The sequence below is a fragment of the Salvelinus namaycush genome, chromosome 27 (assembly GCF_016432855.1).
Source record: "Salvelinus namaycush isolate Seneca chromosome 27, SaNama_1.0, whole genome shotgun sequence".
NCBI classification, from domain to species: Eukaryota; Metazoa; Chordata; class Actinopteri; order Salmoniformes; family Salmonidae; genus Salvelinus; species Salvelinus namaycush.
In genome coordinates, this window is record NC_052333.1 from 31,398,148 (window position 1) to 31,417,765 (window position 19,618).

Below are 19,618 nucleotides of genomic sequence, written 5' to 3' on the forward strand. Positions count from 1 at the left end.
AATGTGCTTAAATGTAAACATTAAAAGAACCTGTTTGAATCTGTGTCCAATACAGTGGTTCATCTTAACTTTATTTATTTTTAAACTCATAACAATTGGGTGTGTCGACTACTTTAGACCAGCTCCATATGACGGCTCAAGAACTGATTCCACTAGTGAAAAGCAGTATAGAAATCCTATCAATCACTGGTGATAAAAACCCATTAAGGAACCAGTGTTCATTGATTGGTTCATATCACAGCCTGTTCTGGCTGGCACATCTCTACAGCTTATCGGAGGGACTGTGTTCTGCGACAGGATGAACTGTGGCGTAGACGTTAGTCCACGCAGTGGTGTGTTTATTAGGCACCAAATGGTAGAATACTTACATTAATATTCCATTTCAAAACAGTTGCGTGCCATAATGAACATATGCTCTGGAAGAATGAGATGATAGTTCAATAACAGGACTTTTATTGTGAAGGAGTGCAAATTAAGCCACAGTGTAGTAAACAGAAATATTCCGCAGGCAAAAATACTCAATCCTCACACTGAACAGAACAGAGGTGTGACTTATAAAAATGTTCCCGTTGAGTTCACTACAGGCTCTCTGGCAGCGGACTGGTGGGGTGTCCGTTCAGGAGAAGGAAGAGGTAATGAGTGGTTGGAAGTGTGGGGTGGAAACTTTACTCCTTGGAGGCCATGTGCAGACACAGGTCAACAACACGGTTGCTGTAGCCAAACTCGTTGTCGTACCTATAGAAGAAAGAAGAGTTTGAAAATTCACAAAAACCTACAGGGGAAAGCTAAGGCTATACTAATTAAATTAATGTTGCGATGGAACAGAATTACAACATTGATCATGTCCGAGTGAGTGACTCCCACATCCATGAACTGCATTCAACTATGCAGTTCACACCTTTGTGGTCCAGCTGACACTAGGCAGCATTGCGTGCCACAAGTTCAAACATTGTGTTGCATTTTGCCATACCTCAAGTTTATTTAATAAGCCCTTTTGTTATTTGAATGTTTTTTGTTGCCTGGTTTAGATCCTGGCATGGTATCAATGTGGATGTAAACTCCAACAAAAAGGAAAGTTTCGGTGTCCCTCAAGGCTCTGTTCTTGGACCACTGTTCATTACATATGCTGCCCCTTGTAATGTTATAACAGCTGCAACATTCACTGCAATGCAAATGATGCACAGCTGTACATGTCGATGAAACGGAGTCGGTGGACACCTGGTGTGAGCACAATGTGTAGGTTCCTGCATACATACCATGAGACCAGCTTGACAAAGTGGTCGTTGAGGGCAATGCCTGCACCGGCGTCAAAGATTGAGGAGCGGCAGTCGCCGTTGAAGTCTGTGGACACCACCTGAGGGGCGCAACAAGTTTTAGTGTAAACGATTAACCATCACTAGCGCTCGCTAGAGTTGCCACTTAGACATTTCAGCCTATGACCTTGAGGTCCATGGCATAGGGAAGGTTGCCTTACTTCCAAATCACTCCTTTCTCATGAAGTGTGCTCTACGTCCATGCATTTGATGTGTTCCAGAACTAGCACAAATAATTAAAATTATCACCTAATCAAGCGCCTCTTTAAATCAGCTGTGGAATACACAAAATATGTGGACTGGCTGGGGTACTCTAGACCAAGGTTTCCCCAAACAGTCCTGGGGGCACGTTTTGTCAACCTAACACTACACAGCAGATTCAAATAATCAAAGCGTGATGAATTGGTTATGCGAGTCAGCTGTATAGTGCTAGGGCACAAAGCGTGGCGCACCCAGGGGGGCCTCAGATCAGGAAACCCTGACCTAGATCAATCTAATGACTTTATATTTATGGGAAGTAGTGTACAAGTGCACACTTCAAGATAAGGACAGATTGGGACAGCGTTGGAATGGGGAAATATTTACCTGGTCTTCTGTGTATCCCAGAATTCCCTTCATGGGTCCTTCAGCGGCAGCCTTGATAACCTTCTTGATCTCGTCATAAGGCGCCTAAAGCAGAAGAGCGAACATGTAAAAAAAAAAATCTAGATAAAAATGTATGAAGTGCCTGTTGCCATAATGCTGGTAACTTGCACCAAAATCCCAGTTGAACCTCTAATAGACATTAGCAAAGTATAAAAAGGTTGTTGGGAGACTTACGGCCTTCTCAAGACGGACAGTCAGGTCAACCACGGACACGTTGGGAGTGGGGACACGGAAGGCCATGCCGGTCAGCTTGCTGTGGGTCAGAAAAACCCACAAAAAGGGTCAGGATCCACACCATCACGAGCACAAGTGGGGCTCGAGTAAATTCTTCAAAAAACAACCCTAGTAAAAAGCACTAGTGCTACAAATCTCAGCATTTATCACTATCATCAAAACTCCATTAAAAACCAGTGGCCCTGGATTGGTTCATACCCGTTCAGCTCGGGGATAACCTTGCCCACGGCCTTGGCAGCGCCAGTGGAAGCAGGGATAATGTTCTGGCTGGCACCACGGCCATCTCTCCACAGCTTACCGGAGGGCCCGTCAACAGTCTTCTGTGTGGCTGTGACTGCGTGAACTGTGCTCTGGGGGGGGAGGGGACGACATTAGTCCATGCAGGGTTCATGGAGCACCACTAAGATTAAAGGGCTATGACATTCAAAAAGTCAAACACCGAATGAAGATCCATTCTTACCATAAGACCCTCAATGATGCCAAAGTTGTCATTGATAACCTTGACGATGGGAGCCAGGCAGTTAGTTGTGCAGGAGGCGTTGCTGTGAGGACATAAAAATTGTTAATAACATGACACTAACAAATACTTAACGATTAAACATTGTGCCACAAATTCATAAAATAATCAGCTGAAATTACACTATTTAAATAGTATTACTCAGGGGTGAGAACACTGCACACTGAGTGTGTGTTTTTCAGCCATTCTTTGTACAAGTCATAATTTGGCCACAGGGAATTACCAATGCTCCTTAAAAAGGTAACGCAACAGGAGGCTTACCTGACAACCTTCAGGGAGTTGTCATACTTCTCGTGGTTGACACCCATCACGAACATGGGTGCGTCGGCGCTGGGGGCGGAGATGATGACCCTCTTGGCACCTCCCTGCAGATGAGCCTGTGGTGGGTGGTTGGGCAAAGGTTACGTTTGTGGAAATGCAAAGCCACTGAATGAACTAAGCCAGCCAACCTTTAGCACAAAGCATAAAAAGCCCAGTGAAACGCAAAAAAAACAAAGGGAGTTAAGGTAAGAAAGAAAAAAGGTCATAATTCAAAGTGGGGTCATACTGCATACCATGCCTACCAAAATAATGAACGCACACCAAATCACTAACTACCTAAAAATGTGACCATGGCCTTCCTACTGCTAGTGAACTGAGGTACTTACAGAGGCCTTGTCGATGGTGGTGAACACACCAGTCGACTCGACGACGTAGTCCGCGCCAGCGTCGCCCCACTTGATGGCGGTGGGGTCCCTCCTGAAGAACGCAACGAGAAGAAGTTGGGGTGAAACTACAAAACAAGCGTTTCAATTACAGAAGTAGAATGTTCCAATGTGTGTGAAACCCATAGGCATAATATACCTCTTCTATCCTACTAGAGCACTCAGTCAATGGGGCAGTTTCCCAGAACCAGAGAGGAATCTTTTTTAGTCCACCACTAAGCTTAATATGGGTGCACAAAACCATCCAAATGTGTAATTTGAACCAATGTACCTAAAGAATAAGTCAAGGAAAACCCACTTACTCATGGAAAACTGTGATGTGCAGATTGCCAATGATCAACTTTCCACCTTCCTGCTTCACTTCGCTGTCCTTCCAAACACCGTGGGTGGAGTCATACTTGAACATGTAGACCTATGGAACAGGGGCAGGACTTTAAAGCCAGTAAGGGATGTTACAGTAAACACGAGCAGCTAAAACTGGTTTATGTGTGCTGCATTTCTTAATGCAGTATGAAGTTCACCATGTAGTCCAGGTCAATGAAGGGGTCATTGATGGCGACGACCTCGACCTTGCCGTTCTTGGCGGCGGCACGGGTCACCAGACGCCCAATACGCCCAAATCTGAGACGAGAAGAGTCTTAGTTAATCCTCATGTATCATATTACCACACCAGCATGCGGCAGGAGCCCTAAACTGACATGTCTGATGACAGCTCTACAACACCTGCCAACCTTGACATTTGCAGCCCAGAGCCTTTGTTTATGCCCAATATGGTTGGGTTGGTGCAGCGTGACCAGAAATGAGAAGTGCGGGGTTGAGGACAAATTGGAAAAGCAGGTTAAAGACTAGTCTGTTTAAGCTTGGTTGGCCTGTGCAGTTAAAGGGACATTACCCTCAAATCATAGCAATTTTTTTTAATACACTGAACAAAAATAAATGCGACATGTAAAGTGTTGGTCCCATGTGCTGAAATATGACAGCAGTAATGTTCCATACGCACAAAAAGCTTTTGTAAAATTGTGCACAAATTTGTTTACATCCCTCCATGAGCATTTTAGCCTTTGTCAAGATAATCCATTCACTTAACAAGTGTGGCATAATAAGCAGCTGATTAAACAGCACGATCATTACAGGGGCACCTTGTGCTGGGGACAGTAAAAGGAAACTAAAATTTGCAGTTTTGTTACACAATGCCACAGATGTCTCAAGCTGAGGGAGCATGCAATTGTTATGACTGCAGGAATGCCCACCAGAGCTGTTGGCAGAGAATAATTTCTACCATAAGCCACCTCCGTCATTTAAGAATTTGGCAGTACGTCCAATCAGCCTCAACCACGTCAACCCAGGACCTTCACATCCAGTTTTCACCTGTGGGATAGTCTGAGGGGAGGGTGGGGTGCTGAGGAGTCTGTCGTAAAGCCTTTTTGTGGGGGGAAACTGATTGGCTAGGCCTAGCTCCCCAATGGGTGGGCTTGGCTCCCAAGTGGGTGGGTTTATGCCCTCCCAGGCCAACCCATGGCTGCGCCCCTGCCCAGTCATGTAAAATCCATAGATTACTGGCTAATTTATTGATTTCAGTTCTCATTTCCTTATGACCTGTAACTAGGCAAAATCTTTGAAATAGTTGGGTTCATATTTTTGTTCAGTATAGCTTACTGTACATCTTGCCATCGGTTGTGTAGGTAGATTAAGCATAAATTGGGTGAATAGTTAAGTGCAATCCACATGGTACTGCTCCCTTACGCAAAGTGAATGAAGTCTGATAGTTACTGGTTAACGCTAGCTGATTACTGATAGGATCACATTTGTCAAATACTGTGAATGTTGGAGACTTGAGTTGCAGTCAGTGGTTGAGAAAAGCCTAGACACCACTGAAATACAAAGTAAACGGGATTATAGTCTAGAATTGTTTTAAATCCCAATTTTTTAAAAAGTCAGTTCCTGGGCAGCTGAAATAACTTTTATTTACATAACATTAGCAGCCAATTACTGCACAGATTTGTCTTGTGATATATACCGGTACAGACCAATCAAGTTCAGAGTGGATGATAAAATCCCTGTGATTGAGGATTCAGTGTCACTCATCAGGATCACCACAATGTTTAACTCATTTGAACTTCGCCCAGTGACGCAATCAGACACACCCCCAGCTAAAAGGTTGCCCTGTTCACAACAGGTCAATGTATTGACCACCAAAGGAGTCAAAGTGCATCAGAACTGAGTAACAACAAGGTGAAAAACAAGTAACCTATTTGGTAACAGTATGAGCCAGGGAATAAAATGGCATTGTGGAGCAAATTCCTTGCTATCCTTTACTATTAACAAGCAATTTGTTCTAGTCAATGACATTTTGTATGACTTAACACCTTGTTATGAGTCTATGACATAGGCTTTGAGGGAACTGAACACTCAGGAGGATCTATTGCTCCCAATGTTAAGAGTTCAGTTTCCTTACTGTATATAGGTCAATCAGCACATTAGTGTCCCAGATTAGAAATGGGCATCATTACAGATTGATTTTGGGAAAGGGTTTATATCAATCATATCTTCCTGCAGTCTATTGGTCAAATAAAGGTTAGAAGGATAAGATTGGTCAAAGAGCTCGACCAAAAAAAAAAAAAAAAAGGACTTCAGCTGACAAGGTTAGCGGGATATTATTAGATGGATAGAATAAAGGAATGTGACAGCTGAGAAGATACAAGAGAGTGCTGTAGAGGCAGTGTGACACCCAAACTATAAATAAGTAGAGAATGGACAAGGTTTGTGAACTAGTAGTTACAGTATGGCATGAGCTTTCCTCAAACTTGGTTCCAAAGTACACAAACTATCAAGAGATTTGTGCAATGCAAGCCTGAGTCTCTTGTGACATTTTGAACTCTCCTCTAGTACTGATACAAAACCAGTGATTTCTTTTTAAAGTATTGACAAAAGCAGGTTACCCATTGATTCCAATCTTCACCATTTTGCCTGATATGGTATAGTCCTCTGAAAGTAAAACATCAATTAAAACCAACAAGTAGGAGTAGAATGCACATTCAGAATAAGTATCCACGTCAGCATTCCCCAAACATAGTTTTTGTTCTAGTAGTAGACAGCCAATTCAAATGATCAACTCATCATGCTTTGATTAGGCCATTTGAAATCAGCTGTGTAGCGTTACGGAAAAAAACTAAACGTGCACTACTTTGGGTCCCCAGGACTGAGTTTAGGAAACACTGATCTACGTATATCAGATTAACAGTCACTACAGAAAAAAAGGCCATTAAATCTGTGGCATCTATCAGCAGTGTTTTGTTAAAGTACACAGTTGACATAAGTCATGAAAAACGTTGAACTTTTTTTACTAAGTCTGCATGCACAGAAAACACATTTAAAAACACGTAGGTTAGCCCAAAGTCAAAAGACAGCTATTCAAAACACCAGATACGCCTAGGCCTACACCGTGCGTAAATCACATACAATTAAGGCATACTTGAAACTGTCAATTAAAGTTGGTTTTGGAACGCATAAAAGAGCAAAGAAAGTTTTTAAAGTACCGTTCTTGTATAGCCTCTGTCTGTCCACTTGTTCGCAAGGGGAAGCGGGGACGAGTAAAGGTGCGCTCGCATTTTATCTTCCCATTGAGTCCGTGGACACGCCTCCGCGTGCGCACGCCCGGTCAGAATGTCAAGGTCGTAGTGGCTTGTCAATCCGCAGTAAATACGGAACAAAAAACCTGCACCATTCAGTTGGACGGTGTGGACAGTCGTGCCTTGTACCCCACATTATTATTGTTTTGGTTAGATTGGCAGCATTGCAACAGGGCGCATCTTGGCAAAAAATATATGTTCTCCTAACTTAATATTTCATTAATATTGTAACGACCCTGAGTTTATAAGCGCGGATATCGACTCTGCCGTTCGAGCATGCTTTTGCGGCACAGTAGATAGAGCGCTGGACTTCGGGCTAGATGATCGAGGGTTCGAGACCTGCTGTCTGCCTGTTTCATTACATTATACATACTAATAAATGAAACAGGTGAGGTTAGATGGATTGATAAACTAATTTGACAATTGTTAATACACGTGGAAATGCAGGTAGACTCAGCCAAATGATGTTACCATGAGCAGCACTGCAGATATTGGGTGCTTTCCCCTGTCTAGGCATTGCTGATGCCTGCCAGATCTTACAACGCCTGGATCACAGGAGGTTGGTGGCGCCTTTATTGGGGAGGACAGGCTCGTGGTAATGACTGGAGCGGAATTGGTGGAATGGACATCAAACACATGGTTTTCATTTGTTTGATGCCATTCCATTACTGCCGTTCCAGCCATTATTATGACCCGTCCTTCCCTCAGCTGCCTCCTGTGGCCTGGACAGGTATTTTATGTATCAGCTAACCACATCATATGTTATAGCAATCTGTCAGTCTGACACAGTCGATGACGTGACAAGCAACCATTGGTTGATGCATGCAATGTCTGAGCAGGGGAAAGCAACCATTGAGATGAGCGAAATGCAAGACTTCGCGCTCACACAGTCACACACAGTATCATCCACCTGACAGGTGTGGCATAACAAGAAGCTGATTAAACAGCATGACCATTACACAGGTGCACCTTGTGCTGGGGACAATAAAAGGCCACTATAAAATGTGCAGTTTTGTCACACAACACAATGCCACAGACGTCTCAAGTTGTGAGGGAGCGTGCAATGCTGACTGCAGGAATGTCCACCAGAGCTGTTGGCAGATAATTTTAATTTCTCTACCATAAGCCGCCTTCAACATAGTTTTAGAGAATTTGGCAGTACGTCCAACTGGGCCTCACAGCCCAGGACCTCCTCATCCGGCTTATTCACCTGTGGGATCGTCTGAGACCAGCCACCCAGACAGCTGATGAAACTGTGGGTTTGCACAACTGAAGAATTGATGCACAAACTGTCAGAAACTTCTCAGGGAAGCTCATCTGCATGCTCGTTGTCCTCACCAGGATCTTGACCTGACTGCAGTTTGGCGTCGTAACTGACTTCAGTGGGCAAATGCTCACCTTCGATGGCCACTGGCACGCTGAAGAAGCATGCTCTTCACAGATAAATCCCGGTTTCAACTGTACCGGGCAGCATACTAGCAGATACCCATAGACTTCCAGTCATTGCGCTAGCATTGGCTCACAGAACTACCTCTAACTTCCATCATACTGGACACAGAGACATAAAAATGGTATCCACAAGTTCATCTGACGCTGGGGAAGTACATAAAGGGCATCATGGACTAAATCCCGAAGTATCCCTGGTCACTACATTACCCCGTGTCCCCACGCTTCTCTATGCCAGATCCCTCCCGTGTACACGTCTCTGCGATGGCCTCACGGGCTCCATCCCTGACACCAATACAGAAAATTTGGGGGGGGGGTAGTGTGGCGATCCTCGCTATTTGAGCTACGTCACAATTCCCACCAAGTGGGTTAACTGTATTCGTGCAATGTGTAGGGTTTCACACCAGTGACCCGGTTTCACTTCCCTTCCCCGCTGTTCGCTACATTGGTGTCAGAAGTGGGATAGCCCTACTAGCTTAAATAACAAAAGGACAGAGGGAATTACAGTTAATGCCAACAGGCGTTTTAAGGTTACACAGCGGGGTAACGGGAGCTGCATAAAACAACATACCTAGCCTGAACTACAGTAGCTAGCCATAACTCACAGTCCAGTGGGCGGTATTCCCTCAGAGAGATAGTAATGAGAGAAAACAATGGGGCTCTTCCCCTAGTTTTTGCCGCATTCAAAACAACTGGGAACTGGAAAAAAACTAGCTCCGACAGAGAATAATTGACTTGAACGGTCAACCAACTCGGAATTCCAACTCGGGAACTCGGCCTCTTTCTAGAGCTCCCACTTTCCAACCTGAAGATCACTGACGTCATGATTTGACCTCGTATTTATTCGAGTGCCCAGTTGTTCTGAACCTATGCCTCTGTAACCGATGTGAAATGGCTAGCTAGTTAGCGGTGGTGCGCGCTAATAGTGTTTCAATCGGTGACGTCACTCGCTCTGAGACCTTGTCCTGCAAGGGCTGTGGCTTTTGTGGAGCGATGGGTAACGATGCTTCGAGAGTGGCTGTTATCGATGTGTGTAGAGGGTCCCTGGTTCGAGCCCAGGTAGGGGCGAGGAGAGGGACGGAAGCTATACTGTTACACCTCCCCCCTTTCCGATGACTATGACAACCCCATAAACAATTAAAGTGATTGCTGCTGCCTGTCCAGGGCAGCATCTGCCCACCCTTAACATAGCCTATTAAGACATTGATAAGATTTCATAAAACATTTATATTACCATATCACAGAAAATATCCATGGAAAAGTTGTACCTACCTTTCGGTGTCGCCTTACCAAAATGTCACCCTCTTTGACATGATAAATCTATATAAATAGAGAGATATAGGCCATCCCAGGGTGCAGTGTATATGTATTCAGTAGCCTGGCAGATTATGAGAAGGTCATCTGCCATATTTTTAGATTGACCTTTACTTTGCCTATGTGATTTAACTACTGCAAGGGTTCAAATGTGAGGTGCTGGAGAGCTACCACAGGCCTATTGCTTGTCATTTCACCTCGTCTCCATTCAGTGAGTGACCATATTTGCAGAGACATTGATGTTCATTGTGCCTGCAGCCAATTACATATTGATACTCATCAATTTGTCAATTGTAACACTCCACATTCTCCCAAGTTCAGTCTAGTCAAGACATGTTGATGTTGGAAGCTCAAATAACATCCTAAAAATGGAACGTATCAGGAACGAGAAAGGACTGTGCCAATTTAATTTTCCATGTGGGTTTATCAAATGTATGTGACTTGAACGATGATACCATGATAGAGTGGTGCTGGAGCAAAGACCAGCGTTTGACCCTGAAGGAATGGCATTGGAAGGCTTTGGTGCAATGGATACTCTGAGGCACATGTGTCAAACTCATTCCACGGAAGGCCGAGTGTCTGCAGGTTTTGCCTCCTCCCTTGTACTTGATTGATGAAATAAGGTGACAAATTAGTGAGGAACTCCCCTAACCTGGTTGTCTAGGTCTTAATTGAAAGGAAAACCCAGAAACCTGCAGACACTAGGGCCAACATGGAATGAGATTGACACCCCTACCCTAGGGAATTCAGCAAAATAGCTCGTATCAAAACCACTATCTAAACATTTGCCTTTGCCTTCACTTGATACAGGCCACGACTTGGCAATAACCATGACGGGCCTATGGTGTACATATTGTAGCAACCCTCAGGAGTTGAAAGAGCTGTTGTGCACATTGCACAGAGTATCTGCAAATGTCTGTAGTTAGGTTTATCTTTCTAACATTTCAGGAATCATTATTTTATTCATGTAAACCTCAGTTCTATGGTCTAATAAAATAGAGATACATTTGCATGAAAATCAGCATTCATAGGGACAGTTCAGGAATAAGGGTTTTGATTCTGCACTTAAGATACAGAACCCCCTGCAACAGGCCTCTGAATGCTTCTTGGCGTTCGTACCCAGTATACTTGTAAAACAAATATTCCAAATAATCTCTACCCATGAATAAATTCCACATACAGGTAACTGCCAAAATAAAGGAAACACAAATGTAAAAGTGTCTTAACAGGGCATTGGGCCACCACGAGCCAAAACAGCTTCAATGCACCTTGGCATAGACTCTACAAGTATCTGGAACTATTGTAGGGATGCGACACCATTCTTCCACAAGAAAGTCAATAATTTGGTGTTTTGTTGATGTTGGTGGAAAACGTTGCCTCAGGCTCTGTTCCAGAATGTCCTATAAGTATTCAATTGGGTTGAGATCTGGTCTGAGACAGCCAAGGCATATGGTTTACATTGTTTTCATGCTCATCAAACTATTCAGTGGCCACTCGTGCCCTGTGGATGAGGGCATTGTTATGCTATGGGGGCATAGCCAATGCAGGCAAAATAATGGGCATTTTTATACATGACCCTAAGCATGATGGGATGTTAATTTAACTGCTTAGGAAATGCTCAGGACCAACATGTGCGGAAGTACCAGCTTTCAATATACTGTACTTTGTATCCCTCGTTATTCAAGTGTTTCCTTTATTTTGGCAGTTACCTGTATATGTACAGTGCACTACCGTTCAAAAGTTTGTGGTCACTTAGAAATGTCCTTGTTTTTGAAAGAAAAGCACATGTTTTGTCCATTAAAATAACATCAAATTGATCAGAAATACAGTGTAGACATTGTTAATGACTATTGTAGCTGGAAACGGCTGATTTGTAATGGAATATCTACAGTTGAAGTTGGAAGTTTACATACACCTTAGCCAAATACATTAAACTCAGTTTTTCACAATTCCTGACATTTAATCCTAGTAAAAATTCCCTGTTTTAGGACAGTTAGGATCACCACTTTATTTTAAGAATGTGAAATGTCCGAATAATAGTAGAGAGAATGATTTATTTCAGCTTTTATTTCTTTCATCACATTCCCAGTGGGTCAGAAGTTTACATACATTCAATTAGTATTTGGTAGCATTACCTTTAAATTGTTTAACTTGGGTCAAACAATTCGGGTAGCCTTCCACAAGCTTCCCACAATAAGTTGGGTGAATTTTGGCCCATTCCTCCTGATAGGGCTGGTGTAACTGAGTCAGGTTTGTAGGCCTCCTTGCTTGAACACGCTTTTTCAGTTATTCCCACAAATTTTCTATAGGATTGAGGTCAGGGTTTTGTGATGGCCACTCCAATACCTCGACTTTGTTGTCCTGTTGTCCAGTCTCAACGTCAACAGTGAAGAGGCAACTCCGGGATGCTGGCATTCTAGGCAGAGTTGCAAAGAAAAAGCCATTTCTCAGACTCGCCAATAAAAAATAAAAGATTAAGATGGGCAAAAGAACAGACACTGGACAGAGGAACTCTGCCTAGAAGGCCAGCATCCCGGAGTCACCTCTTAATTGTTAACGTTGAGACTGGTGTTTTGCGGGTACTATTTAATGAAGCTGCCAGTTGAGGACTCGTGAGGTGTCTGTTTCTCAAACTAGACACTCTAATGTACTTGTCCTCTTGCTCAGTTGTGCACCGGGTCCTCCCACTCCTCTTTCTATTCAGGTTAGAGCCAGTTTGCGCTCTTCTGTGAAGGGAGTAGTACACAGCGTTGTATGAGATCTTCAGTTTCTTGGCAATTTCTCACATGGAACAGCCTTCATTTCTCAGAACAAGAATACTGACGAGTTTCAGAAGAAAGTTCTTTGTTTCTGGCCATTTTCAGCCTGTAATCGAACACACAAATGCTGATGCTCCAGATACTCAACAAGTCTAAAGGCCAGTTTCATTGCTTCAATCAGCACAACAGTTTTCAGCTGTGCTAACATAATTGCAAAAGGGTTAAATGATCAATTAGCATTTTAAAATGATAAACTTGGATTAGCTAACACAACGTGCCATTGGAACATTGGAGTGATGGTTGCTGATAATGGGCCTCTGTACGCCTATGTAGATATTCCATTTAAAAAAATCATCATTTCCAGCTACAATAGTCATTTACAACATTAACAATATCTACACTGTATTTCTGATCAATTTGATGTTATTTTAATGGACAAAACATGTGCTTTTCTTTCAAAAACAAGGACATTTCTATGTGACCCCAAACTTTTGAACGGTAGTGTACATTTGTTATATAATCAATCCATCAGTGTCAAATTGGAGATAGTAGACACCATCTGGTATTTTGGAAAGCACAGGATATCCTGTGGTCTATAATAGTGCAGTGATGAGAGCAGCTAGACACCTTGTGGCCAGATTGAACACTGCACTGGAGATTTAATACGTAGGGAATGGGCCAGCAGAGTACAATGTTGGATTTATGAAGTTATTTGATGTAGAATGAAAATAACATCTCAGAGTGAGGCACTGTTGGAAAACTTCAGATTGATAATCTGTCAATACTATCCATGCAAACAAAGATGTCTTTATCTTTCTCAATAGGCATATCATACACTGGACTGAAAATGATTACAAGTAGTAAATAAACAGGAATACACCTACAAAGCTCATGATGATAGTAGAACAACTTCTAGAAATAAGAAACTGCATTTTACTCTGGTTGTTCTTTGTGTGTGTGCTTTATTCCTTAAGAATAGATAACTCCAAAAACAACACCCAATGTTTTGAAGTACATTATTCAATTAGTCAGAATACAAAAGGTCATAGCATCAAAATACCTTTTCATGAGTTTAACGTTTTACCTAAATGAAATAATATTCTTGCGGCATCAGTCAAACCATACTGAGCAACGTAGCCAGTCATTCTGGATACTTGTAAGCACATTTAAATGGTTATTCTTACAGTACTGATCAATAAGGCTCTTCATAAAGCACAGTCAGTCAAAGAAAGGCCTCTTCCTAATAGAAATATACAGGACGTTGTTGAATTATTTGAGATGGGGCCTATCAAAATGTCTATATATCAGAAAATATATATTTTTAAAGCTTTACCATCTAGATTCGGTTATCAATTCCTTTTCCAGTTCACTAATTCCAGCTCTTTTGGGAAAACAACCTGCAATTCAGGTGATTGCTGTTTAAATGAATGTGAGAGAGAAATTCTGTCCAGTTTGCTTCCGACAGCATTCCGAACTAGCACATCTAGATCTGTACATTCTCCGTTCCAGTCAAATCGACAATCTAGCTACATCAACCACTCTGCTTAATCAAATAACTAGGGAGAATATAGAGAATAGTTGGAGAACAAAAGAGTTGATACACGTGATCGGTGTGTATCAGGGCTGAATAGTGTTCAGTATAAAAGCATCCAGTACGAGCCGCTGTTACAGTCTGTCATGAAGCAACTGAGTGGCTGAGAACCATATAGAGCCACTGGCTGTAAAAAGAAGGGGATACGTCTCTGTAGTACTCCGCATAAATAAGCATTAAAGCAACCATCAAAAAGTTAAACAATAAAAAAATATATATAGTCATGATTAGGGAACATCAATTAGGCTAACAGCTGTAACTACACCTCCGTCAAATGTCCATCTTCTTTCTGTTTGACAAAGAGAGGTATACAGGATAGCAGACCAGAAGTACCATTAGACACTGAACGGAAGAACACACACTGAAAAAGGGGAGGGGCTACTTGGACTTGGTCCAATAGGAAATGCTCATTTTGGTTTTGCGTTTCAACCCAACTTGTGATGGTGTGACCTATTAAATATGACCCTGCAGAGTCTATGTTAGTGTTTATGGATGTTTATGGAGGGCGTGCCATGTTTCAATACAAACACTGAACCCTCCTGTGTAAACTCTACATCCCTCTAGCGTTATGATTGTTGGTTATGATTGTCTCTGGGTTCATTTTTTCTTCCTCTCCTGAGTACACCTTGGACAGTACCTGGACGAAAGAAATGATAGAACAAGAGAAAAGAGGGTGAGAGAGACAAATAGAGAGAGAAATGTACGTTCAGTGAGTTGATCTCTTCCATGTTACAGGAGAAACATCCTTATTTTCCGATCCTAAATTCCAGATTTCCAATCTCTTCCTTGACTTACCATTTTCCTCTGGGTTTTGTTGTCAGCCCCACGCAGGCAAAGTGGAACCACTCAATGGAGCACTGCAATGAGACAAACACACACAGTACATTCTGATTAGTATTATTCCATTAGTATAGGGAGCAACTTTTATAGTGCTGTACAGTAGTGGGTTACTCTTGGTCAAAATGTACCAAAAGGAACTAGCCTTTATTTAGGTTTTACTGAATTAATCTGTGATTTAAGCGCCAAACATTCCAACCCCATCTCTCATTTCTTGACACTACACTAATTTATAACTCAAGACCTTTTGGTAAAATCACACATTCATGTCAAAGTGGTATTTTCTGTAGAAACATTCTAGTGCCCAGATTTCAGGTTAGGATTTGTCTCATAGTGAATAGTTGACCCAATCAGGTTTGTGTTTCATTTCAATTCCACCATCTCAGGAAGTGATGTCATTGCTTCTCTCTATGAGAAAAAAAAAGGGACTTGGAATTTCAGTTTCCTTCCTGAATTGAAAGGGAAATGACCCCAACTCTGGACCTAGTGCTCATGTACCGCTAGATAACCAATGGCAGAAAGCTGTGGACTCACGTCTGTGTTGTCACAGCCAATCATCTCTCCATAAGACACTTGGTGACACAGGCAGTAGGTGGGCTCGTTGGGGTCCACGGGCATGTCCAGCACGTCCGAGGGGTGGACGTTCCCAAAGTTCACTGTAGGGGCTGTGAACTCAGGCCTAAGGACACAACAAGGGAGGACAATGGCAATTAATAGTGAGAGGAAGAGATGTACTGTATCAGAGACTGTTGTAAGGTACAGAGTGAGAGAAGACCAGAACATTTCGGTTAGGTTCAGGGGGTTTTTGGAGTGGAGATGAGAATTTTATGTCTAGCTTATATCTGGTACAAAGCATCAGCTTATGAAACGTATGTTTTAAATTGTACATACGTTTGTGTTAGTTTGACTTTCTTCTGTCCGATCTTGGGGCTGCAGTCGTCGTCTGACTTCGCCTTTAACCTCATGCGAGCCACCTTCTTCTCTTTTGGCCCCCTGAGCTCACCTTGCGAAAGACACAAAACTCTTCAGGCTATGGACACATATAGAGCTTGCCTGGGTTGTGTTCATTAAGCACTAAACAGAAGAAAATAGACTGATATAGGGAGGGACTAATTGGACTTGTCCAATAAGAATAAGCTAGTTTTTTGTAAAACATTTTCCATTGCATGCAATTATAAACAAGGCCCAGTTCCCAGCTATCTATAGGCTTAAACGTTGTCTGTGTGTTTGTTTATGTGTGGACAGCAATGAGACAACACTAAAAAGTAACGTGTTCAAGGGACAGAACCGAATGAAAATGAGCACAGTGTCAGAAAATAACTTACTCTTGTTTCCCTTGCTGGAGGTCGAGTCATAATCGGTGCTCTCAATCTTTTTCTCCTTTAGGTCTGCCTCGAAGCGGGCCAAGTCTGTGTCCAGCCTGCGGATGTGTTTGTCCACCTGAGGGGTCACAATGAATAACAGAACACTGACTGAGACATCACATGTACAAATTACTTGACATCACAGCTTGTCTAGGCTAACTAATCACAGTGGAATCAAAAAGTGTGTCCACTGCTGCTCAACATCAAAATATGTACTATTCAACATTTCCAGCTGCATCAAACATGCTAATTGAGAATATAACATATCTTTCACTATGTAAGGTTTACCTGCAACCTGAGGTACAGACAACAAATTATACTAGAGTGCATGTTTACAGGCAGGCAAAGGTAACCCTCTCTCCAAAGAGAACCTTTATTTTCATCACTACTAGTATGGACCCCAAGCAGCACTCCTATTCTCGATCTACTGTAACCATCCAAAGGTTTTACTCACCATCTCATAGGTCTGCATGGCCAGCTGGACGTTGTCATCTCCAAACTCTTTACACGTTCCATATGACTGCTGGATCTGGCGAAGCAGGGAGAGCTTCTGCTCCGAGGAGAGGGTGTGTGCATTTGACTTGTACTCACGAGCCAAAGAGTATCTGCCCTTTCAGATCTGAGAGAAAGAGAGATTAAATGATTTATAGTAAGTTGTGGTTACAACCATCATATGGGCTACATGCACACTGACTTTTGACTGGAGCTTGGATAAGTGTTCGCTACTTACCTGTTATGATAACAACAACAATGAGGATAATATCAGATCTGTGTGAGAGTCTCACCCTCGGTCCGTGTGTCCAGGTCTCTCATCAGAGTGAAATTCCTCTGTAGCTCAAATGGCAGGTTTTCTATACCTAGAAGAACAAGGTGTTGTACAGTATACTAAGTCATACATCGGTTCCAATTCAGATACAGAAGTATCATCAGTGTCAGTGGGCTGCAACATAGCTGGCGTGTGTTAAGTAACGTTACTAAATCTGTCAATGCTGGCCTATAAATATGTATAGTACGTAAACGTAGGGAAAGCACTGAATAGAACCCTACGATACAAGAAATTAATTTAGAATCTATTAAGAATGGTACAAGTATGCGCTGTTTTCCTAGCTCGGTTAGCAAGCGAGCTAACTTCGCTAGCTTTCTCGCGTGCTCTTTGTCCCTCGCTCTGGACTTTTCATGGGAGTAACGTTAGCTGAAACAGTAACGTTAACTGGGCTTCTCATCTCCTCAAACTCAGCTACTGGTTCTGGGAGTAGCTATGCGTGCATGTAAAACAAATAACGTTACACACATTACATTACACAATATTTAGTTGGATGATAAACTACTTCGTGAATATAGGAAAACTATCTTACTGTCAAGGTAGTGTTCCAAATACATTCCCGCCGCCATCTTGAAAATAATAAACAAAGGTTTTTCCGGTCAGACAGGAAATATTCTTCGATGGGGTTTAACGGCGGTTGGCATTCAATGTTAATTGTGCATTACCGCCACCAGCTGGACGGGGTATTGAATACGAACTAAAAAAAAACAGTGGGAAAGTGGGAAAACAGCATCATACGAAATAAAAACACGTAAACTAAGAAAACCCATCCCACTTCAATCACAGTCCACTCCAAAATAATGCCCTACACATGCCCAGGGGCCTGTGATGGCGGTACATTCACCGACAGGATTTCTTGCACAGCCTCGGCTTTGACATCATGAAGACCCCAAAAACGTTCAGTGGCATTCACAATGATTCCAATTTTCTTAGACTTTTTCTCCGCAGTTAAAGACCACTATATGTTGTACTTTTGTCCCAGATCAATCTTCTAATATGACTGATCTCGCCGAATGCATTGCCACTGCTGATGATAACAGAATGAAGGGCTTGAAATTATGAAGTGTCTGGTTTAATTTGTTGATTTTACTCTCGTTAATAGAAGTATAACCTTTATTATGATTTATTATAATCATGTATTTTGATATAAAAGCTACAGTTGAAATGCTTACGTTAAAATGTATTGATGATTATCACAAATTATGTGATACGAGGAGGGAATGTGCTGGAAATGTCAATGTTTGTGCTTTTCTAATAACTAATTTCTGTGTTCTATTCGTATGCTTTGTAATAACCGTTTTTTGTGCTCATGCAAGTGACTGACTGAACGAATATTCACTATCAGTAACTGCAATTTGGCAGTACGCCCAGAACCTTGTTTAGAGAAAGGGATATCTCAGTTTCAAGGTCTCAGCTTAGAGAGAAGAACCCTCGTGAGGTATTGGTCTGTCACATGTTAGGAAACAGTATTGGTCAGTCGCATGGATGAAACAAAACAGTAATGACGAATTAATTATGCTAAATCATGCAAATATAACTTGTCTGTGTATAGCCGTACATAAGACAACTACTGGGACTGCCCCAGCATAACTCCTGATTGACATGTGTAACTATGGTGCATTAAATTGGTTGGAACCTCTCCAGCATTCTGATAATGATGAATGATTCATTTAAGATTGAGCATAGATGAAGTGAATTTATTTTCTCCATCCACCAGACACAGGTGAGTCAACGTGCACCAACCACTCCATCGATGTCTTTAGTAAGAACCTTTGCCTTTATTTCTTGCACCACACCAGAAATAACCCCGTTGATAGGCGCCCGGCTACGAAAATCCATACAGGAAACATTCCACTTCATACATTCCACTACATAGCTTTTTTGAGTATTAAAACACGCTTCTTCTGCTCAGCAGACACACAACAAATCTAACAACAACAACTTCTTGTGACTCTCACCGACTCCACACTTTCCTCCAACACATTCCACATTTTCCTCGAGACGTTCAACGGATTTCCCATGTAGCATTGATCCAAAACCCCTCATTTGGATTAAAAACGAGTCTAGTGGTTTTTCATATTCCACCACAGCTTTACTTCTCTTGTTTCCCCAACACGGCCGCTCTTCACTCCGATCTCCTGTATACTCCACCTGTTTGCACACACTTGAAACATGTCCAAATCCTTATTTATTTTACACCATAGAGGTTTGGGGAAAAAAACTCTTACTGCGTACCTAGTATACCCCAGCTTTACACATTGGTAGTAAAGTAGTGAATTGCCATACTTGAGTAAAAGTAAAGATATCTTAATAGAAAATGACTCAAATCAAAGTGAAAGTCACCCAGTAAAATACCACTTGAGTAAAATCTAAAAGTATCTCGTATTAAATGTACTTAACCTTTATTATGGTGGAAAAAGTACTCAATTGTCATACTTAAGT

At 42.2% G+C, this 19,618-nt stretch overlaps 1 protein-coding gene and 1 pseudogene across 3 annotated transcripts; both read right to left on the reverse strand.

The window, feature by feature from the left end:
* Nucleotides 1-430: 430 nt before the first annotated feature.
* LOC120022084 (glyceraldehyde-3-phosphate dehydrogenase-like) lies at nucleotides 431-7,040 on the reverse strand. Of its 3 annotated transcripts, XM_038965899.1 has the most exons (12): nucleotides 6,950-7,026; nucleotides 6,353-6,398; nucleotides 3,935-4,034; nucleotides 3,716-3,825; nucleotides 3,357-3,447; nucleotides 2,971-3,086; nucleotides 2,653-2,734; nucleotides 2,391-2,542; nucleotides 2,133-2,211; nucleotides 1,899-1,982; nucleotides 1,257-1,354; nucleotides 431-735 (listed from the first exon to the last, which is right to left on the reverse strand). In XM_038965899.1, exons 2-12 carry the CDS (start codon nucleotides 6,373-6,375, stop codon nucleotides 666-668), a joined length of 1,005 nt encoding a protein of 334 aa, XP_038821827.1. In that variant the 5' UTR covers nucleotides 6,376-6,398; nucleotides 6,950-7,026; the 3' UTR covers nucleotides 431-665. The 3 variants fall into 3 exon arrangements, with proteins under 3 accessions (XP_038821827.1, XP_038821829.1, XP_038821828.1); XM_038965901.1 differs by lacking the exon at nucleotides 6,353-6,398 and having other exon boundaries at nucleotides 6,950-7,040; XM_038965900.1 differs by lacking the exons at nucleotides 3,935-4,034; nucleotides 6,353-6,398.
* Nucleotides 7,041-13,522: 6,482 nt separating this feature from the next.
* Nucleotides 13,523-17,745, reverse strand: LOC120022491 (annotated as a pseudogene).
* Between the last annotated feature and the right edge of the window lie 1,873 nt (nucleotides 17,746-19,618).